This window comes from Alosa alosa, chromosome 6 (assembly GCF_017589495.1).
Source record: "Alosa alosa isolate M-15738 ecotype Scorff River chromosome 6, AALO_Geno_1.1, whole genome shotgun sequence".
Lineage (NCBI taxonomy): Eukaryota > Metazoa > Chordata > Actinopteri > Clupeiformes > Clupeidae > Alosa > Alosa alosa.
The window spans coordinates 13,387,371-13,410,860 of NC_063194.1; the positions used below are offsets into that span (position 1 = coordinate 13,387,371).

General features: G+C 38.7%; 1 protein-coding gene across 1 annotated transcript; it reads left to right on the forward strand.

Moving 5' to 3' along the window:
- The first annotated feature begins 240 nt into the window (after positions 1 to 240).
- LOC125295613 lies at positions 241 to 22,591 on the forward strand. Its single transcript, XM_048244963.1, has 6 exons — positions 241 to 597; positions 10,538 to 10,867; positions 12,092 to 12,612; positions 15,659 to 15,790; positions 17,671 to 17,844; positions 22,466 to 22,591. Exons 1-6 carry the CDS (start codon positions 354 to 356, stop codon positions 22,589 to 22,591), a joined length of 1,527 nt encoding a protein of 508 aa, XP_048100920.1. The 5' UTR covers positions 241 to 353.
- Positions 22,592 to 23,490: the final 899 nt, after the last annotated feature.

Consider the following 23,490-nt stretch of genomic DNA (forward strand, 5'->3'; position numbering starts at 1 on the left):
GGTGTTACGTTTGTGGGACACTGCATGGCTCTGGTGGGGTCTTGATTCAACACCTTAAACTCTTACATGGCTTATATCCTGGCAAAAGGTTACGTTTGATATGTGCACAGGATGGTTGTTCTTTTGAGTTCAGAAGTTACTCTGGTTTCCGCAGACATCTTAAACGTTTACACACTGACACTAATGCTACTGAACCAAGTTGGTCAGACGAACCAATGGCTATGTCTGACATCACATCATCAGGTACGCCGGCTCTGCCTTTGGATGGGTGTGGTGATGCACATTCTATTGAAACTTTGGACTTAAATCAAGACTTGGCCAATCAAAGTGAATGTTCTTTAGTGTCAAAACATATGTGTGCTTCTGTTGTTGCAAAGTTGCAGGGCAGTGGTGTTTCAACCAATGTTATTTTGTCAGTTGTTGAAAGTATGGAGGAATGTTTGAATGATATCCACACATCCATTAAACATCAAATCTTGAAGGTTGTGCCAGAGTGCAACCCTAGTAGAAGGGCAGTTGAGGATGTGCTTACAAACTTGCAGAACCCCTTTTCTGAACTCAATACTGATAGCAAATGGAAAAAATATTTTTATACTAAATGGGGAGTAGGGCTGCAGCTACACTCTAAAAAATGCTGGGTTGGGAAATGTTTTCAACCCAGCCGCTGAGTAAAATGGGGTCCAACACAGCATTGGGTTATCTTAACCAAGCAAATTGGGTTACTAATTTTAACCCAACAACTGGGTTGAAATTTAACCAATATGTTGTGTTATGTTGACACAACTGTTTAAAGTTACATAATGTTTGGGTTATGTAACCAAATTCCCCAAAAACTACTGGTTGATTTTTAAAATACTCTGTGTGTACAAACTTTTAATAACTCAAAGTTTGTATTTACTTACTTGAAAGTCACACCTTCTGTTAACAGCTTTAGGCATGGTTTAAACAGTCTATCAAATGGCCATCAAAAGCCATGCAATGAAATAAAACAGGTCGACACAATTATTCATTTGATAGTTTTCTTTATTTTTGAATAGATAGCCTAGTATAAAATGCATGTGACACTTCCATGAAGGCAGGCAGATTCCAAAGTCCGTTTTGGGGGTCAGCCCTGTCAATCATAGAAAAAAAAGAGTGCATTTTAATCACTGTTAGCCTACAGCACATTATATTGACAGACATACAAATCCAACAGGAGACAAATTATTGGTGCAACACACTCGGAAACCATGACCACCAATATTATGGAGTTGTTTTAAACATAATACCGGTAATAGCCTACAAAACGTGCGTTTATGTCAGATCTGAATAACACTAACATTACCATTAGCCTAACATTAGGCTGACAAACGTAAGTTCAGCAGTGCTAACGTTAGCTAGCTAATGTTAACACATTATTCAGTTAGTGAATCCAAGTTAATGTTACCACCAAGAACCACCCAGTAGGTTACATGGCTATAATATGAGGCTACCCTGAATGATTTAATAAGATGTTGTTTGCCATGATTATTATCGTAAGTTACGTGTTGTGAAGAGACTACTTCGACTGTGTTAGCTAGTTGACAAACGTTAGCCACGAAGCATATTTAATTAGCATAAAGTTTCCAAGTCTGCTAACGTTACCTACCAGCTGCTGGTATGCTAATTGTAGTTCGTTGTAAAAGTTCGTTTTGTTTCTGTTCAGCAGTTCCTACCCAGTGAATACAGAACTATGTTTTTATGAGTCTGTACTTTAGTAGATTTAACATTAACAGTAGCTAATATTAGCTGGAATGACACCTGCTAACCTGCTTGAAGCTGAATGAAATGGAAGGCAGAATATTCCTTGATATCACGTATGGTATGTCTCTAGGTGGACTTTTAAAATCCGTCTGTATAAAAATAATGGAAAGGAGATACATACCTTCCGAAATCACCTGATTTCCATTGCATTTTGACAGCTGCTGGACTTGACGGTTGAAAGAATATGCCTGCCTGCCTGACGATTTTTTCCCCTCTACCTTCAAATAACTATGCAGCTGTGTTGAAGTCACCCTGGTGCTGGGTAGTGTACTCCCATAGACTGTATATGTGTACTCCACTTCAGGTGGGGAACAGGAGGGAGCACAGCCCTAAACTATCAACCCAGCAGTGATAAACTATCAACCCAGCAAGCTGGGTTACAGAAATGACCCAATATGAGTAAAAACAACCAAACAAAATGGCCCAACAGCCTCAACCAGCGTTTGGGTTGAAAAAATAACCCAGCATTTTTTAGAGTGTATCGATTCTTTTTGTAATCGATTAATCTAGCACTTTATCGATCGATTAATCGGATACATTTTTTTTTGCATTTTTAAACAACCAAAACACATAATGCATAACGAAAATGACATGGCTGTAAAATGATCAAGCAATTGACACAGAGGTATTTATTCTAACTCCAACATTAGGCTACAAAACTAAGCCCATTTATTGCAATTTACCCATTTAGTGTTTTTAAGTGTCAGTGCCATTAATTAAATAATGTTCAAAATGCTCTCTGTAAAATTGCAGCCTATTGTGCATGACTTAGTATGGGCAGCTTTGTTCGCCCATCCATGTTGTGAAGTGCTGGGAGGGAGAAGAGGGAAAGCAATTTAATGTATTAATGTGTAGCCTACAACAAGTTTCATGCTGTAATCTAGACCTGACATCAACATAAATATCTGTTTTATGTAGATTTCTACACCTGCATTATTTACCATTAGGCTACTAACAAATCATTTTACCATTAGGCTACTAAAAAATAGCCTACCATTAGGCTACTAACAAATAATTTTACCATTAGGCTACTAAAAAATAATTTCTGGGGTGAGCCTATTTGCTATGGTAACCTAGCAACCTGTGTGTGTGTGTGTGTGTGTGCACGCGTGCGGTGCGTGAGGAAAGATGAGGGTGCATGCATGTGTGTGAGGGGTTCTTTTTTAGGCATACTGTCTTGCAATTGAACGTGAATAAGTTTACTTACTTAAAAACATCAAAGCTAAACAAGCTATCATGACATCGCTACAAATACAATATGTGATTAAAATCAGCCAACATCAATGTAGGCTATAGAGTGTCCCAGTGACTTCCGTTTTACTTCCGCTACAAGGGACCTGTCTTTCAAAAAAATATGAACGGGAGTTAATGGAGAGATAACAATTATTTTTTGGTCCAGTTTGAATTGTGACACGAATTTCACATATGATGTGTGTGAATTTAAAAGACAAATTTTCACATCAAGAAAGTACTGTTGTTCGACAGACTTCAAAAGTTATGTTGGTTTTGTGCGAATCCGCTCAGTGGACCGAGTGGACTACATCTCTCGTCTCGAACGATGTACGTCACCAACGTAATGAAACGATAAGATTAGCATGCTAGCTGTTATGCTAGTTAACGGTTGCATCTTGCTGCCTGCTATGTCACTTAACAGTATCTAATGTACAGTCTATGGACGAATACAACTTACCTGATGTGTTTAATCCTCTGACTAATGGTATTTTCATCGGCAAGGAAAGCCCAATTAAGATCTGTTGCTGGTATGCTTGTACAATCTAGTGTGGCTGTGAATGAGCTAACGTCACTAAGCGTGACTGATGGGTTTGTAGTTAGTTGGAATTACGATCTTTCACAATGTTGTAATTCAATAGTTACGAAACAAACTGCAAATGTCTTTACATGAAAAATTGTCTTTAAAATTGACAAACATCATATGGGTAATTCAAGGCACAAGTCAACCGGGACCAGAAAATCATTTATTTTTCGCCATAGACTGGCGTTCAAAATGTTTTGAAAGATAGGTCCCATGGAGGTAAATGGAAGTGGCGTCACTGGGACACTCTATAGGCTACGTAGATAGATGAAAGATAGGCTAGATAGATTGATAAATAGCCTAGCCTACTTTATTGACGCTTGGTGAAACAGCACCCAGATAGCAAGGTGACATTGATATGATGTTGATTTTCCATCCAAATCATCATTTTGGTTGAGATTGAAATCTCAATGGTAAATAGACATTGAATCAGCATTACAATCCTGACAAAACCCGACAGTGCATGAGCATAGATAGAGACATCGAAACAACATTGGTTTATAGTTTATATTGCCATAATCGATAGAGCGTCGATACATAGTTCAGTAAAAGATATTGAAAAGTCATGGATGTATGGTTTACTGGGAAATTTCGACGTGGTGATTGAAAAGTAGTGGATTTTTAGTTGACCGCGCGACGACGTTTGAACTGTCCGGCGGGAGATCATTTTGAGCAACGGTTCAGTCAGACCAACCGTGTTCAGCTCTCTGTCAAGTTCGCCCCCTCCACCTTAATGGTAAGCAAGCATTTATTTATCTAACGATAATGTTTCGATGTGAAATTGTACTACATTAAATTCGGGCATGTTTACAGTCTATGTACATCGTAGCCTACTGTCTAACTTACAAACTCATTCATGCTTGAGTCAACTTAGGCTAGCTACGTTATCGTTGCTGGTCAAATTAATGTTTTACGTTAACGTTAGCAGTTCATCATAATGTTATGTTAACGTTAACGTTACTCGGCAGTCTGATTTATAATTAGGCCTTCCTTAACGTTAGTTGTCAGTAAGTTAGAGTTTATTATATTCATACGATTTACATAAAATGTTTGTTGAGTTTAAACTTTTACTGTCAAAATGATAGGCTGAAGATGATGTGCTGCTGGCTAACGTGAACCATTACTTACCAGCTAGCTAGCCTAAGTTGACTCAAGCACAGGCTCGGACTGGTAATCTGTACAACCGGGCAAATGCCCGGTGGGCCGGTCCATATGTGGGCCGGTGACCTCCGGGATTTTTTTTTTTAAAGTTATTTAGCCTATTTGCGGCCCGTCATGTAGACCTAGGCTTAGCCTATAAATGCAGTTGCATCCATTTGGATTGGGGGGTGACAGGTCAATCATTTTGGCCTCTTCATGACAGGTTCAGTATGTGTTACGATCGCGCCCCCTGCCCCACCCCTCAAGTGGATTTGTCCAAGCAGCCGCTTGGTTTGTGGGAAATATAGCCCTCTGAGTCCATGCATGGTAGCCTAGGCTATATAAGTGCCCTCCGCTGGCTGGTGTTCACATCATCGCAGTTTAACCGAAACAGCAATCAGAGGTGTCTAATTTTATTCCATAAATATATTGTTTTCATAGGCGTAAGTTGCACGCTTCTGAAGAGCTTCCATTTACTGCACCATGTAGGCTACTGTAGTGCGGTTTGTCTGTCAACATAAAAAATCTCCGGGTACCTACAATTTTAAGCACAACTTGGTGGAAAAGTGTAGCACAGGTTAAAGAAAACCTATTCATGTTTGGACTCAAAAGGAACTTCAAAGTATTTCCCATATAGTAGCCTTTTAGCTCACAACGACAATGAAAGTGGAACTTGGAAAGTGGAAGTATCTCCACCGAGTGTTACATTAGATGCACAATCAATCTCGATGCACGTAAAAAGTATCAACTGGTAGGTTAGTAACGAAGGTAGCCTAATTTTGCAAAATGTGATGACGGCACACAAACTTGGGCAAAAACGTTTAGTATACACTTGTGGTGATAGCCTACAGTTAATGTGAATCGCTGACTACAACCAATGTAGAAGATTTGCACAAAATAGGCCTAAAGGCTGTGGTTGTGTTTCTACAACATGTTGGCACAAATCGTAATTTCTGTCAACTATGACGATCTCCATGCATGTTCAGTAGCCTATATTTTTCATTTAGTCAAACAGTGACATGTGGTTTAATCAGTGTTGGGCAAGTACTTAAAAATCGTAATATATTATGTATTACTTATTACTGTCATTTCAAAGTAATTCATTACATTATAATATTACTGTCTCTGAATTATAAGGCATTACACTATTGTATTACTTTTAAGTTACTTTTACCAAAATATCTAGAAATATGGATTTGGAATTCTAAATGCAGTTTATTATGCTTAATGTAGCTCATTGCACTTCTAATGGAGGGTGATGTGGTACAACATAATGACTGAGCTAGGCTTAAGGCTACAGTAGAATGCAATAGGTGCAGTGATGGCTCATGATGCAATACAAGGAACAATCATAGCCAGAATTTTGTTTAAAGAAGACAAAAGGTCAAAGTCTGGTCAATTGTGATAGAAATGCTGTAACTTTAGGCTTAGGCCTACTCATTAAAATCAACAGAGAGCCCACTACCTGTATATTGTAACCCAAAACTTAAAGACATGTCAAGATACAGGGCTTAAATTTCACTCTTGGATTAAGGGTATTAGCATAATTTGTTCAAGTCCATAACTCTAGCCATCATAATCACGAGAAATTCCGCATACACTTTTACAGCCTGTCTGATGGCGTTAATATAGCCTAATCATTAAGTGGCGTGAATGCGGTTGCTATTGACGGACTGATCAACTACCGAGTTGAATTGAACATAGCCTCATGCAGGCGCACAGGAGAGAGAGAGAGAGAGAGAGAACCACTTTGCTTTACGCCAAATAGGCTACGCTACCATGGCAAACTTTTACATCTGGAAAGAGCTCCTTGGTAACTATCCTGCTAGCTCAGGTCCGTCAACACTTGATCCCAGAAAGATTGTCTTCGACATGTTAGTTTTTTTTGAACATTTATTGTATCTAATGACATAGAAAACATAATGATTTGCATACACATACCGCACTATGCACAACTTTTATTCACTAGCGACTACAGCCTAAAACCGTCAGGGTTGAAGGGGGCTAATTACTCCATAGAATTACTGTCAGGTATTTTCTTAAAGTGACAGGCACTGAATTACACCTACTCATCACCAATGTGCACTCAATTGGACCTACACACCACATTAAAGATATGCCTAAGTGTTATAGGTTAAACGTCAATATGAGGCATTCAAATTACTAAATATGTTTAGCTACTATAGTAATTACTAGTAAAATGCTATACTTTAAAAAATGCATTATTAAATAAATACACTCTATATGAATTCAAAAATATATGATAGAAACATATCACATAAGCTATCATTTTCAGTGTGTGTTTGTGTGTGTGGAGAGAGTCAAGCAGAATCTAGGATGTCCACTGTTGTGAATGATCCCACTACAGTATATATTACTGATGACGCCAGGGTGGTGGGGCCCCAAAATCAAACACTTTTTTTTTTAAAAGTATCGAAGTATTGAAATCGCAATTCTTGACTTGGTATCAGAATCAACCCCCCCTCCCCCCCAAATTGTGTAAATCCCCCCTACATGAATAACCTAAGGGGGGAATTCCCCCCCCATTTTGAAAAATGAATTTTAAGCCCTGAGATAGGCTACACAGTGCAGCTACTGGCCATTTTGGTGCCCTAACTGATGAAATACAGTATTAACCTAAGTATGTCATCATATGGCCAACTATAAAGATGTAATCTGCCTGTTCCCAGGGATGGGTAGTATTTCTGAAACATGTAATATGTGTTTCAAATGCAAAATAGTATTTTGTCATTTGTATTTTATTGGGTTGAAGGAAATGGCTCTGTATTTTGTATCAAAATACTTTATTGGTGTGTATTTTTGTATTTTAATAATTCAATAGATGGTAAGGTGTTGAGTGTGTTTGAATTCCCTTCCTTGTAGCATCCTTTTCTGCATTCCACAGTGGGGAGAAGTTCACCTTGTTTAATTAAATAACAATTCTATTTCCTTATTAGCTGCATACTTGAGGTTGGAGATATTAAGGCACGTCAAGTCTCTCACATACTGGAACTTCAAGATACATAGCCGTATGATTTTCTTATTCAGTTCTGCACTGGACTTGAATTACGAATTTTGGCACAGATACACAATTATGATTTTGGCCTATTGATTATAATGTGGTTAATTGAAAGCTCTGTCAGTCATTTGGATAAGCATCAGCTAGATGACTAAATGTAAATGTAAATTCTTGAATTATTCTTAATTTTGATCACACTACATGAACTTGCAAATGGCATACGACAGGAGCCAAATTGTATTGTTTTTTACTATATAGTTTTAATAGGCTAAATGTTTGGGATAAAAAAAGGCTTTTTTTGCAGTGCTTCCATACTTCCTTGAAAAAAGTATTTTGAGTATTTTCTAAATACAAAAATACAGTATTTTATTTTGATACATACGTAATATGGTTAGGCCTACTGTATTTTGTAGTTTATTTTGATACATTAAAAATGAGGGTATTAGGTATTTTATTTAGAAATACATTCTGATGTATTTTTGCCCATCCCTGCCTGTTCCCAGCATTAGCACAACACTTTGCGATGATTAGCTTGTCACCTGTGACGATATATGGTAGGCCTAAGTGACTGACCTATCTGGGTACACTCAACACCTTACCATATATTGATGTCATTGTGGTTGAGATATCTGACATTTTTCTGTTAAAGATTGGCATGGAGACAATGGGACAGGGTTGCCTTTGTCAGTGTCCTAATGTGAACTTGCACAGGTCAACTTGCTCATCTTTACTTGCGTACCACTTCACACCAGTGCTTCAGACCAGAGCTGATGCTTCAGCAATAGCCGTCACTGAAAAGCTGTAAGTGTTGTTGAACACAGCTGTTCTCACATTAGCTTATTGCGATAAACATAAACCATTGTTTCCTAATTACCAATTATTCATTACACCTGTCTGAAGTATCTACTTTTTTTGTGTTTTTCACATATAGTATTTTGCAGTATTTTTAAAATTACAAAATTACTATTTTGCATTTGAAACACATATTACATGTTTCAGAAATACTACCCATCCCTGGGAACAGGCAGATTACATCTTTATAGTTGGCCATATAATGACATACTTAGGTTAATACTGTATTTCACCAGTTAGGGCACAAAAATGGCCAGTAGCTGCACTGTGTAGCCTATCTTGACATGTCTTTAAGTTTTGGGTTACAATATACAGGTAGTGGGCTCTCTGTTGATTTTAATGAGTAGGCCTAAGCCTAAAGTTACAGCATTTCTATCACAATTGACCAGACTTTGACCTTTTGTCTTCTTTTAACAAAATTCTGGCCATGATTGTTCCTTGTATTGCATCATGAGCCATCACTGCACCTATTGCATTCTACTGTAGCCTTAAGCCTAGCTCAGTCATTATGTTGTACCACATCACCCTCCATTAGAAGTGCAATGAGCTGCATTGAGCATAATAAACTGCATTTAGAATTCCAAATCCATATTTCCAGATATTTTGGTAAAAGTAACTTAAAAGTAATACAATAGTAGTGTAATGCCTTACAATTCAGAGACAGTAATATTATAATGTAATGAATTACTTTGAATAAGTAATACATAATATATTACGATTTTGAAGTAACTTGCCCAACACTGATTAAACCACATGTCACTGCTTGACTAAATGAAAAATATAGGCTACTGAACATGCATGGAGATCGTCATAGTTGACAGAAATTACGATACTGATTATATAATAACCTATAGGTCCAAATCTAAATGTTTGGGTTCAGTTTATGAAGTGTTGCTACAGCATGATACTGTGTGTTTGTTATTTATGGGGAGGAATCAGGGGGGGATTTTGGTATCGGTGGGCTTGTGTGTGTGTGTGTGTGTGGGGTCATTGGTCTTGAGTTTGTAAGTTAGGCTACGATGTACATAGACGGAATATGATTATTCTAAAGTTTCACTTGTAAGTAGCCTTCAGTTTAACATATTTATCTAACACTGTATATCTTTCTTCTATTTCTGTTAGGTGCCGCTTCACTCAACTGGATGGTCAGGCTGACTGCAACCCGTGAGCCTACTGAATAGATGGCAGGGAAGCACAGCACACGGGAATTTATAAATGAAGAAGAGTGAATAAATGCACTTGCTTTTCAAACTGATAACAAGTTGTCAATGGTTATTTATGCAAGCTTGTGTAGCCTAAACCAGACATACCTAGGCCTAGCCAAATGTATCCTGGCTGTAGATAAAGCAGGGTATGAATTTCCCAATATTTTGCCAGATTTATAGTGCTTTACTGCGGTTTAATATGAATTGAAATACCATTGAAATCGCATTGATCTTTAGTTTGGTTGTAATTTCAACATTGTTTCAATATTTATTTTAATTGAAATACAATTGAAATTCCGCTGGTCTATAGTTAATAAATCAACATTGTTTCAATATTAACTGAGGGTGCAAACTGATGTTAAATCAACATCGAAATCCGACATTGATTCAATGATTTATGGTTGACAATGTAATGTTGATTCTACATAGTTTCAATGCCCGTCTGCTATCTGGGCATGGAGTGGATATTAAGGTTCAGATGCTTGTTCTTTTCCTTTTTGAGTATGTAATGATCCCAAAACTTTACTTGAAAACTTTAGACATTCTCTGCCATTTATGGATATCTTGACTCCACCATCGCGGCAGCTAATTTCAGAATGTACGATTCACGCGCTAGTGGTGTGCTTCCTGAACAACGGTCCGTGTGGAACAATCAGATCCCTGCGATTATAGTGCACGTTTTTGTAATCGAGTTATTCGAGTAACTCGATGAATCGTTTCAGCCCTAATGGGGAGTTGTACAACCTGTAGAGGTGCATTTAGGAGTAAGATATGATTCTAAGAAAAACAAAGTTTCTGGAAATTATGAACAGGTACCAGTCAATGACACTTTCATCTCTATACCATTGTTTAAAACACTTGATTTTATTTTCAAGAATGAGGTGATTCGCAGCCACATCCCATCGTCTACATTTAGTGATCTGTATTCTGATTTCTGCGATGGTTCTTATTTTAAGACTAATCAGTTGTACTCTAAAACCGAACATGCCCTCCAGATTCAGGTTTATTACGACGATTTCGAAACCGCTAACCCTCTCGGTTCCAAGCAGGGGGTACATAATAGGGCTGAAACGATTCATCGAGTTACTCGAATAACTCGATTACAAAAATTACTCGAGGCAAAAACCCTGCCTCGAAGCCTCGTTAAATTTCTATGACGCGCACTATAATCGCAGGGATCTGATTGTTCCACACGGACCGTTGTTCAGGAAGCACACCACTAGCGCGTGAATCGTACATTCTGAAATTAGCTGCCGCGATGGTGGAGTCAAGATATCCATAAATGGCAGAGAATGTCTAAAGTTTTCAAGTAAAGTTTTGGGATCATTACATACTCAAAAAGGAAAAGAACAAGCATCTGAACCTAAATATCCACTCCATGCTGTTTCACCAAGCGTCAATAAAGTAGGCTAGGCTATTTATCAATCTATCTAGCCTATCTTTCATCTATCTACGTAGCCTATAGCCTACATTGATGTTGGCTGATTTTAATCACATACTGTATTTGTAGCGATGTCATGATAGCTTGTTTAGCTTTGATGTTTTTAAGTAAGTAAACTTATTCACGTTCAATTGCAAGACAGTATGCCTAAAAAAGAACCCCTCACACACATGCATGCACCCTCATCTTTCCTCACACACCGCACGCGTGCACACACACACACAAGTTGCTAGGTTACCATAGCAAATAGGCTCACCCCAGAAATTATTTTTTAGTAGCCTAATGGTAAAATGATTTGTTAGTAGCCTAATGATAGGCTATTTTTTAGTAGCCTAATGGTAAAATGATTTGTTAGTAGCCTAATGGTAAATAATGCAGGTGTAGAAATCTACATAAAACAGATATTTATGTTGATGTCAGGTCTAGATTACAGCATGAAACTTGTTGTAGGCTACACATTAATACATTAAATTGCTTTCCCTCTTCTCCCTCCCAGCACTTCACAACATAGCTGGGCGAACAAAGCTGCCCATACTAAGTCATGCACAAGAGACTGCAATTTTACAGAGAGCATTTTGAACATTATTTAATTGATGGCACTGACACTTAAAAACACTAAATGGGTAAATTGCAATAAATGGGCTTAGTTTTGTAGCCTAATGTTGGAGTTAGAATAAATACCTCTGTGCCAATTGCTTGATCATTTTACAGCCATGTCATTTTCGTTATGCATTATGTGTTTTGGTTGTTTAAAAATGCAAAAATGTATCCGATTAATCGATTGATAAAGTGCTAGATTAATCGATTACAAAAAGAATCGATAACTGCAACCCTAGTACATAAACTCGGATGTTTGTATTTCACACTCAGAAATCTTCCACCTCATCTCAATTCTTCACTTATGAATATACATCTCATTTCTCTATTTCACTCACAAGACGCCAAGAAATATGGCTTGGATAAAATACTGACTCCTTTTCTAGATGATGTTAAAAAACTTGAAGTTCATGGAATGAAAGTGTCATTTTCTGAGGAACCTCTTTATGGAACAATATCACAGATTACAGGTGACAATTTAGGTTTGAATGGCATCCTTGGCTATGTAGAGTCTTTCAGTGCCACCTACTATTGCAGGCTATGCTTAACAGACAAGCACACAGCTCAGACTGTATTTAGTGAACATGATCCAAGGGTTGTTTTGAGATCAAGAGAGCTGAATGAGCAGCATTACAAATCCCTTGAGAACTCTGGTGATGGTTCATGCTATGGTATCAAGCACAACAGCATTCTCAATGATTTAAAATATTTTAATGTTGCAGATAATGTTGTCGTTGATATAATGCACGACCTGCTTGAAGGTGTAGAACGGGATGAAATCAAGCTACTTTTAGACTACCTCTCTCAAAATTTCATTACCAGTGAACACATCCTACTGAGAATTTATGGGTATAGCTATGGATACTTGGACCGCAAGAACAGGCCAACAAAGATCAATATGCAGGGTAATCGGCTTGGTCTTAATGCTAGTCAAACTATGTGTCTTTTGAGAAACATTCCACTCATATTTGGGAGTGTTGTTCCAGATAAAGATAAACATTGGAGTCTACTCCTTCTGCTTGATATTTCTAGCATAATCTTTTCACCTAACATTTCTGAGGGTATGACGGTCTATTTGGGGTCTTTGATCGCAGAGCATCACAAATTATTTAAGGAAGCCTATCCTAGTCAGAATTTGCTCCCTAAACACCACCTAATGGTCCATTATCCAGGTGTGATTAGAAAAATTGGTCCTTTAGTCCATGTATGGACCATGCGATACAAGGCCAAACGTCGAGCACCTTCACGCTTTTGAGGTTAAAGAACTTAATCATTTTTATATTGTTAAAAAAGATGATTTGCAACATTACAAACCGTTTGATCTTCAGATGTCATATGGCTGTGATTTGTTGTTTTATATTGTGCCTGACTGTTGCATTTTGTAATGAGCTGAAGAATGTTTAACTGTTTAATAAATAAATGTAGTACATTTTTACATTAAATGCATTAAGTGTTTTTGTTTTTGTTCAGCAATTCTAAAACATACTGTATATAGCACTACAAGTAGTATTCCTTTACTCTTCTAGAGATAAAAACAAGAAGGATTATTTGGCAACAAAGTAATGTAATATAAATGCAATCATCACTATACTAGTGTCAGTTTAACACTGGGCTTAAGTTAAATAGCAACACTTTTGGAGTTGAGTTTTCAAGAAAGAATTAAGTCCTTTGGTGTTACTCCAATAAGGTGTTTCTGCTTAACTCTCACAGTGTAAAATGTTAACACCTTGTTAGTGTTGTAACTTCTAACACTTACAAAAATGTTAATTTAACACTTTTGTGGTGGTCCCCATATATACACCCATATAGTGTTAAATTTAAATCTATCAGTGTTGAAATCCCGATTTCAAATTTGCTGTAAATAAGTGCGATGTGGAGGTTTATGAGCCGGGATCAAATATGAGAGCTAAAGGTGCCATGTGTAATGTCCGCCAAAAAATCAATTCATACTCCACATTCCATAAAAGATGGGGGCAGTATACCTCCAGAAAGTGAAATGGTCTACCCTAGAGTAACAACCGACAAACATGTATTGCAGTTTGGCTGGCGGTTATGTTGCCTCCCATGGCCGAAACTGGTATTATGATACCTGTCGGGCTGTGGCTAGTAATTTAGCATGCTAATTCAGGTTTATATCTCTGCAGCACTATACCTTGTCATTTTTTTAATGACATCATCGCCCTTATTTCTTCTCATTCTTTTGATGCTCATTTTTTGGATATTTTTACCTCAATTCTTACACATGGCACCTTTAAGGGAGTGATTTATGGGGTTCCCGTTGATATAACAGTTGAGGAGATTTTGCAGAAAGTTAAGGGGGGTAATGCTAAAATTACTGATGCTAAACGGTTCCAAGTAACTAGGAACAACGAGAAAGTCGAAGAAGTCAGACAGTACTGCTAACGTTTGCCTCAGAATGTATTCCACAAAGAGTTGGGTTGGGGTACCTGAGCTTTCAAGTGAAGCCGTATATTAGACCACCTCTCAGGTGCTTTAATTGTCAGAGGTTTGGGCACGTTGCGGCTGTGTGTCGAGGTAGAAGGAAGTGCGGTAAGTGTGGAGGGGATCATAACTATGGGGATTGTCAACCGGAGTCTTCTTTATGTTGTCCAAATTGTGGGGAAGAGCACAGTGCTGCATATAAGGGCTGTCCTCATTATGTGAAAGCCTTAGAAGTACAGAGGGTTAGGACAAATGAACGTGTGTCATATGCTGAAGCCTTGAAAAGAGTAAATGATGAGGAAAATCATGGCAATCGCTACTCTCAGCAACCCTCCCAGCCTGCCAGAGTGCAAATTGTACATAGCCCTCCTAAGGACAGTTTTGTCTTCAAAAAGATAGAGTTTCTGGCATTTATTTCTAAAGTAATCTCAGCATCAAGAATCTCAAAGAGCAGGTCAGATGTGATGAGGTTAGTCTCCAATGCTGCGGAAAAATATTTCCAAATGTACATTTCTCCAGAATCATTGTTTAAATTCCTCAAAAATAGTGAAGGTCGGCCCATGGCGTCACAGGGTAGTGAGGAAGGAGGGACAGCAGTAGGGTAGATGTCCTTTAACCTTTTACAATGGAATGCTCATAGTCTAATTGGGAATGGACAGGAATTTAAGAGGTTTGTCTCATCCAATGAAGTTGAGTTTCATATTGTATGTGTTCAAGAGACATGGTTGAAGCCTGTTCTAGATTTTGTATTGCCTGGGTACGTATCTATTCGCAAAGATAGAAGTGATAGACAAGGAGGGGGCTGTGCCACCTTTAGTAAAGTAGGCATTGAATATAGAACCCTGTCAGTAGATACAAACCTAGAAATTGTTGTGACTGAAATCTGGGGTAACACTGGAAGAATAACCTTATTGAATTTCTATAATCCTTGTCAGAAACTAAATGTAGATGAGTTAGAACATGTATTGAGACAAGTTAGACCTCCAGTTATATGGACAGGTGATTTTAATGCACATAATGGCCTATGGGGCAGTGAGAAAACTGACAGTAATGGGTTAGTGGTTGAGTCTGTTAAGGATGAATTTAACCTAGTTTGTCTGAATGATGGGCGCCCAACGAGGATCCAGTTGGGTTCTTTAACTCCTTCATGTTTAGATTTGATGATTGTTTCGGGAGAGTTAGCAGGTAAGTGTGAGTGGGAGGTGCTTGACCCAGACAACATGGGGAGTGACCATTTTCCAACCTTAGGAACTTTTGGATTCAGGTTAAAGGCAGAAACTGACAGGATAGGGGGGAAATTTTACTTTCATAAAGCAGATTGGGAAAAGTTTGAATGTTTATGTGATGAATTTTTGTCTGATCTTAAGGACGCGTCTATAGACGAGTGGAACCAGGCCTTTTCAAGTACCATATCTGCGGCAGCTTCTTCTGCTATTCCTAAAAAAGGCAAGGCCCCACAGAAGAAAGTGGTCCCTTGGTGGAACGAAGAGTGTGATGAGGTAATCAGGAAAAGGCCTTCAGGGCCCTGCGTAGATACCCTTCCCCTGATAACCTGGTGCAGTATAAATACTGTAGGGCTTTGGTAAGGAAAGTAATTAAATCTGCTAAGAAAAATAGTTGGAGGGATTACTGCTCCAGTTTATCAGGTGAAATACCAATTACTCAACTGTGGTCCACGGTTAGGAGAATGAATGGAGTAGGGAGGAGAACTAACTTCCCTGTGCTAATAGATGGAGCAAAGGTAGCGGTATCCTCCTTGGAAAAGGTTAACCTCTTAGTTGAAGCATTTAGAAAGATCCACAGCTCTGACAATCTTGATGAGGAAAGTAGGGAAATTAGGGCTCAGGCAATAAGGAATTATGTCTTTCCCCAAGAGTCGCGATGTCGGGACTATAATGTCGTCTTTTCCCCAGATGAGCTTAAAGGAGCCATAGCTAAAAATAGGAATACAACCCCTGGAATGGACAATCTTTACTATAAAATGTTTAATCATGTATCTAATCTTGTTTTAGAAGAGCTTCTCAGCCTTATGAATGAAATCTGGAATCAAGGTAAGTTACCTAAAACCTGGAAGCATGCTGTTGTCATTCCAATTCTGAAACCGGGGAAGGATCCTAGCTCACCATCCTCATATAGGCCTATAGCCCTTACTTCGGTTGTTGATCATGGAGAGGATGATTACAGACAGACTGGTCTACCATTTAGAAGTGAAGGGAATATTGGTGGATTATCAAAGTGGATTTAGGAAGGGTAGGGGCACTATGGATAATGTGGCTGCTTTAGATCTGGAAGTCAGGAAAGCTTTGACCAATAAGGAGTCCCTTATTGCCGTCTTCTTAGATATTGAGAAGGCTTACGACATGTTATGGAGGGAGGGTCTCCTTATTAAATTAGTAAGATACGGTATTGATGGAAGAATGTTCTGGTGGATCAAGAATTTCCTGGAAGAGCGTACAATTCAGGTTAGAGTAGGTGGATCTTTCTCAGGTGTGGTCCGTGTTGATAATGGGACCCCACAAGGTAGCGTGATCAGCCCAGTGCTTTTTAATGTCATGATCAATGACATATTCTTTGACCTAGGCCAAGGTGTAGGGAAGTCGCTCTATGCTGACGATGGGGCCATATGGGTTAGAGGAAGAAACATCCCATTTATAACTAAGAAGATTCAGGGTGAATTAAAAACGATAGAGGAATGGGCATCTAAATGGGGTTTTAAAATCTCTGTCTCTAAGACAAAGTATGTTGTGTTTAGTCGTGCCAGGAAAAAGTGGGATGGCTCCTTGACCTTGTATGGCACCCCCGTAGAAAAAGTGGGTAGTTTCAGATATTTGGGAGTATGGTTTGATAGCAAGCTAAACTGGAACAGCCATATCTCTAAAACTGTAGTCAAAACTAGTAAGGTGATTAACGTGATGAGATGTCTTACAGGCTTCTCTTGGGGGGCGGACAAGGGCACGCTCCTGACTGTTTATCAAGCCATGATAAGATCAATATTTGACTATGGGTGCCAGGTTTATGGAGGGGCTGCAACATCTGTTCTGAAAAAGTTAGACATTGTTCAATCCAAAGCTCTCCGGATTTGCTGCGGGGCATTTACCTCCACATCTGTCTCTGCTCTACTCATTGAAACGGGAGAGAAACCCCTATCCTTAAGAAGAATCCAGCTCTCTCTGCACTATTGGAATAGGTTAAGGGAGAAAGTTAGTGGTTGCCCGGCAAGTGCCATCCTGGCTGACCACTTTGAATTTAATAATAAACCAGGAAACAGGCAGCCTTTCATTATGCAATGCTTAAAATGGGTTTTAAGCTATTAGATCTAGTGCCAGCAAAAATCTTTAATTGGGGATCAGTCCCTAACTGGCTTCTCCCTTACCCCCAGTTTGACTTCAAATTACATGAGGACAAACACAATGAAGATGCAGAATTCTCCAGCGACTCATCTATGGAGTACATTCAGCTTAACTGGGACTCCAGTGTGCAAATTTATACTGATGGATCCAAAGACCCAGAGTCGGGAAAAACTGGCTGTGCATTCTTCATCCCTCAATCCAACGTAAGAATGGGATTCAGACTGAATGATGATATGGCTGTTTTCACAGCAGAATCTGTGGCTATCCTGAAAGCCCTTCAGTGGGTGCTGAAAGAAGGACCCAGAGAGGCGGTAATCTGCTCAGACTCCTTTTCAGTCCTTAACAGTCTAAAAAGCCAGTCTTCAAATGCTAGGCCTGATCTTATCTGGGAAATTACTAGATTGCTAGATTGCATTCAATACAGTAGGGTTAGGCGTGTACTTTTTAATGAACTTCACAGCCTGGGTTTTACCACTGCTACTATCTCTACTGTACTTGGATTGAATGATACTAAAGTCACATCAAGCCTAGTTAGGTTTTTAAAAGCTTCTGGCCTAGCTGCCAGAATCTAAGAGGCTGATGAGTTAATGGGCTGAATCATCCTGCAGGTGGCGGTAATGCACCGATAGGTGTCCAATCTGCCATTAAACCCTGAAGAAGAAGAAGAAGAATCCTGACCTGTGAAAACAGTTGTGTTGATGGGGACTGGTGTGGATATGTTGTCCATTTTCTTATATCTATTCAATCATGTCTGGTCTATTATTAGGCCTACCTCTTTTCAATCCATTATTATTAGATATTTTTTTTGTAAAGAAATCTATCCCTTAAAAGCAGTTTAAAGGGATAACCAAAGTGCAGTTTCCTACCCAAAGCTACAAAGTTGCTAGGTCGGCAATCGTCCAGAGAAAGCCGCTCAGACAATGGCAGAAGTGTTCGTCATGTTAGGCCTATATTTTTTACAGTCTATGGTTATGAGTTGATGTGGCATCAAAATGTTTTTGGAGACGTAATGTTAAGGTCGAAAAACTCTGTCACTTTAGCCGATGAGCTCTCACCCCTCTCGCTGACGTTCGATGCTTTGCTGAATATTGTAACAAACTGCACAGTTGTCTCAGAATGTTTTTTATTGGTTACGCACTAAAACACACGAACCATAATTCCGGGCCAGACCTGGCCCTTATGCTCCAGCACTAAACATCTATGTGAGGCTGTATCTACAACACACACTAGTTAGACCCGGTTATGAACACTGTAATCAACTATAAACATAAACACGACATTCAGGACACACAACATTGGTAACTTGCATGGTTAACATTAACATTCAACATAACACATCAACTGAACAGCATCATGGGAGCACAGTCATTAACAGCTAGGCTCAGATCATTACAATACTGTGTTTGCCTTCTGACCAGAAATGTAGGAGTAGCTGCCGATAAACTGTTTAATCTTTCCCTTCTCTAGCACACCTAACTCCGTGTGCAGCATAGCACCAAAAGGACTGCATGCTCATTTTGCACTGCTATCAGTTAGGCTGATCATGTGACCACAGTAACTTAAATTAAATGCAGCTTACAAGTTTGACCTGTAGGTGCCACTATTTCTGCAACCCTTGTAAACAAAACTCACATAGGCAAATTATTATTAATATTTACATTACATTATTGTATGAACAAATAACATAACAAACCAATACTTTAAAGGCTTAAAGAAAGAAAAAGACCTGTGTTCTCAGCAACAGCTACAGTCTCTCAGGTCACTGGTCACTTTTGAGTGTTAAAGGAAACACAACTTGAGAAATATGGATGCTGACAGTTAGAGTATATGGGGATTGTTTTTTAACATCCCACTTAAAAGCTGTCAAATATAACAGGGTAACAGTCAGCCCATCAATACCAGCACGACTGTCTGCTCTAATACACTTTACTGATGTGAAATACCCAATTGGAAATGAATGCTTTAGCCTACTGAAGTGAATCACATTAAACCCAAATGGATTCTTTTAAGACAGATAGAAAATGTATATTAGTAGCCTATCACATTTAGTGTCCAGTCAAATTCAAATTTGTATTTGTATTATTTTTTTCTGACTGTGATTTTATATATTTTCATGCTTGTGCTTTACCCATCCTGTGCATATCTTGGAAAAAAACAACTCTTTTTGTCAGCAGGGGGAGGTATAACACAGCAGTAAGTGGTTTCCATGACCCATGACACCAACACTGACCCCTTTTTACAGACAATAAAAACGTATATAATGTGGTACATCTGAATGCAAATCAGTGGATGAGCAAAAACTTTTTGAAACTAAATGATGACAAAACAGAGGTACTTCTGGTTGGACCAAAACTAAAGCGAGATATTATTCTTAGTAATCTGGGGAACTTGGCACACCAGGTCAAACCAAAAGTAACAAGCCTCGGTGTCATCTTAGATGCAGAGTTAAGTTTTAAGCCTCATATCAGTAAAGTTACTCAGACAGCCTATTTCCACTTGAGAAACATTGCCAAAGTCTGCCCTTTTAACTCAACAAGATGCAGAAAAACTAATTCACGCCTTTATCACTAGCAGGTTAGACTACTGCAATGCACTTTTCACTGGTCTTCCCAAAAACATCTAAAGAAATTGGCACTCATACAGAACTCTGCGGCTAGACTTTTAACTAAGACTAAGAAGAGAGAACACATCACCCCTGTGTTGGCTGAACTGCACTGGCTCCTATTTCCTATAGAATTGATTTTAAGGTTATGTTAATTACTTACAAAGCTCTGAATGGCATAGCACCTTCATATATCTCTGAGCTTTTAATATCTTATCAACCACAAAGGAAACTTAGATCATCCAATTCTAATCTTTTAATCGTACCCAAAGTGCTCCACAAACAAAGTGGAGAAGCTGCGTTTATCCATTATGCCCCCCAAACTATGGAACACCCTGCCTCTGTACATCAAGCAGGCGAGTTCAGTAAATATTTTAAAAAAAGATCTGAAAACATACCTGTACAGGAAAGCTTTTAGTTAACTCATCTTATCCTGTAGACTACATTTTTAGATTATTCTACATCTGCTACTATTGGAGGGCAGCCAGCCAGAAGCAGATGGGCTCCCCTATTAAGTCAGGTTCTGCTCAAGGTTTCTTCCTGGAATATGGGAGTTTTTCCTTGCCACAGTTGCCATATAGGCGTGCTTGTGGGGGGTAAGAGGGTTAAGGCTGCCAGTCTTATGGCGTCATTTTCTATATTTTTTGATATGTTGCTGAGTAGATCATAAACAGCAAAGAAAAGTGATTGATAATGACTGACTGACTATTATTGTGTTACATGCTTCAAATGTAAAGCACTTTGAGCTGCATTCTGTGTATGAAAGGTGCTATACAAATAAAGCTTATTATTATTATTATTATTATTATAAATACTTCCACCTACCATGCATAAATACTCTGTATGTAAATACTGTGTGACTTTCATTTCTTCATCAGATCATGGAGCACAGCGGAGCCATGTCACTCACATCAGCCTCCTCAACACAAACATGTTTCCTGATGCTTATACTGGTGGTGACGTGTGTCTTTAATAGCTTATTCAGAAGTAATTTGAACGTAACTTCTTTTATTTTTATGAGTTTTATATGTTCTAAAATGTTGGATTCTGTTTTGTTTTCAGGGGTAGATTGTGCTATTGAACACACTCAGCCCAGCTCCATCATGGTAAAGCCAGGAAAGTCTCTGACTGTTACCTGCAAAGTGACTGGAGCATCCATTACAGATAGCAGCTACCGGGGAACAGCCTCAGGCAGCAGGGAAACCTCTAGAGTGGATCAACATACTTTAGTACAATGGAAATAAAAATGAAAACAATGCCCTGAAGAACAAGTTCAGTGTCTCCAGAGACACGTTCAGTAACACAGTGACTCTAAAGGGCCAGAATCTACAGGCTGGAGACACAGCTGTGTACTACTGTACCCGAGAGTCACTGTGACAGAAAACAACCACTTACACTGACAAAAACTCTCCTAGTAATCAGTAATATTACTTTAATGCCAGAATGAGTTTAATAAAAGTGTCTTATTAAAACAGCTTCATATATTGCAAATATGGTTAGATATAGTATTTATAACAGTACATTTGTGGTATACCCCCCATGATTTGTCTCATTTATGTCCATTTTATTAATGTATTTAGTCATGCTGTTGCATTTCTTCAGCAGTAGGTGACTGTAAGATAAAATACAATCAGAGGCTTAATTCAGTACAAACTACTTAAAAAAGAGAGAAAACAAAACTGAAGTGAGAGAAAAGAAAGCAGCGAGTTAACGTGCCGAAGGGATCTGTGATCTGTGCAGTATTTGAATAAATGTAGACAACCTCCCAGCACACTTGTAGTGGACATTGTTTTCCTCAAGTGTGCAATATTAACGTATACATTTTTTATTACAATAAATAAGGTGTTGAGTTACAGCAGAACAAATGTCAGTGTTTCCATACTTAAATAGACAAACTTGTACATCTCTGAGACAATAGATAGCACATAACCAGTTTTTATTATTCTTAGTCTTACTCTTCCTATGGATCACTCTGTCATCTTTTCACAATAAGGACTGCCACAACTTAGTTGGAATAATTAATTTGCCATGCTAGGTTTACAAAATTCAGTATATACATTAAGCCTCCACAAAGGTATTTCTGTTAGCTGACACTAACCAACCAACAAAAGAAAGAATGAAACAAACCTAATAGATGCTGAAGACATTCTGTATGTGGAGATAAATGACATCATACCCTCTTGTATGACCTCCTGCTTGCTGCCATGATTATGCAAACTCAGAGCTGGGTGTCCATCAGTACTTATGGGGAGCTGCAGAACTGTGAGCTGCAGCTGAGTTCACATCAACACCCACAGGATGAAGGACACACTCTCACTGATGCTGCTACTCAGCACCATAGCCTGTGAGTGTCTCTGAATATCAAATCCCTTTTCAGATTGGTACTAGAGATGTAGTCTGACAATTTGCCTCTTTTCTTTGTTCAGCAGCGGTGAAAAGTCAAAGTCTGGAGTCTATTCCCTCCAGTGCAGTACTGAGGAAACCTGGTGACACTGTCAGTCTCTCCTTTAAAGGATCTGGGTTTACTTTTGGGAGTTACAACATGCACTGGATCAGACAGCCTGCTGGGAAAGCACTGGAGTGGATGGGTTTTATCTATAGTGATGCTAGTGGCACCAGCTATGCCAGCAGTGTCCAAGGACGCATTGAAATCACCAGAACCAACCCCAACAGCATAGTGTACCTGAAACTGTCTGGTTTGAGGGATAGAGGACTCTGCTGTGTATTACTGTGCAAGAGAAGCACAGTGACAAACACTGAGAGGAGATGTACAAAAACATTGTCACTGTCTTGCAATGAGCAATGATACAGATAACCATCAGGGGGCAGTGATGGCCCATAGTAGCATAACAGCTGCTCATTCAGAAACAAGAAGTGCCACTTAGGACCTAACAACCTTAAATAACCACATAGTGTCAAAACGGTCTCTAACTGTTGCAAACCACAGCATACTGCCCAGCTTCACTGGAAATACTAGCAGTGTGCATGTATTTGTATATGTTATGCACATTCTTACAACTAATCAATAGGGGGAGGTGTGAAACAACAGTACATGAATATGTGTGTGTGTGTTTTTATATTATTGTTATGCATTCATTTGGTTGGAACATTATTAAAATTACCCAGTTGTATTTGCTTCTAATGTTGAGTGTGATTAGTGTAAAATTATGGAGTGTTTTAGTAGTCTTGTTGTTTAAAATGCTGACATGAACTATGTCCCCTTAGACAGATGATTACGATTCCGAAA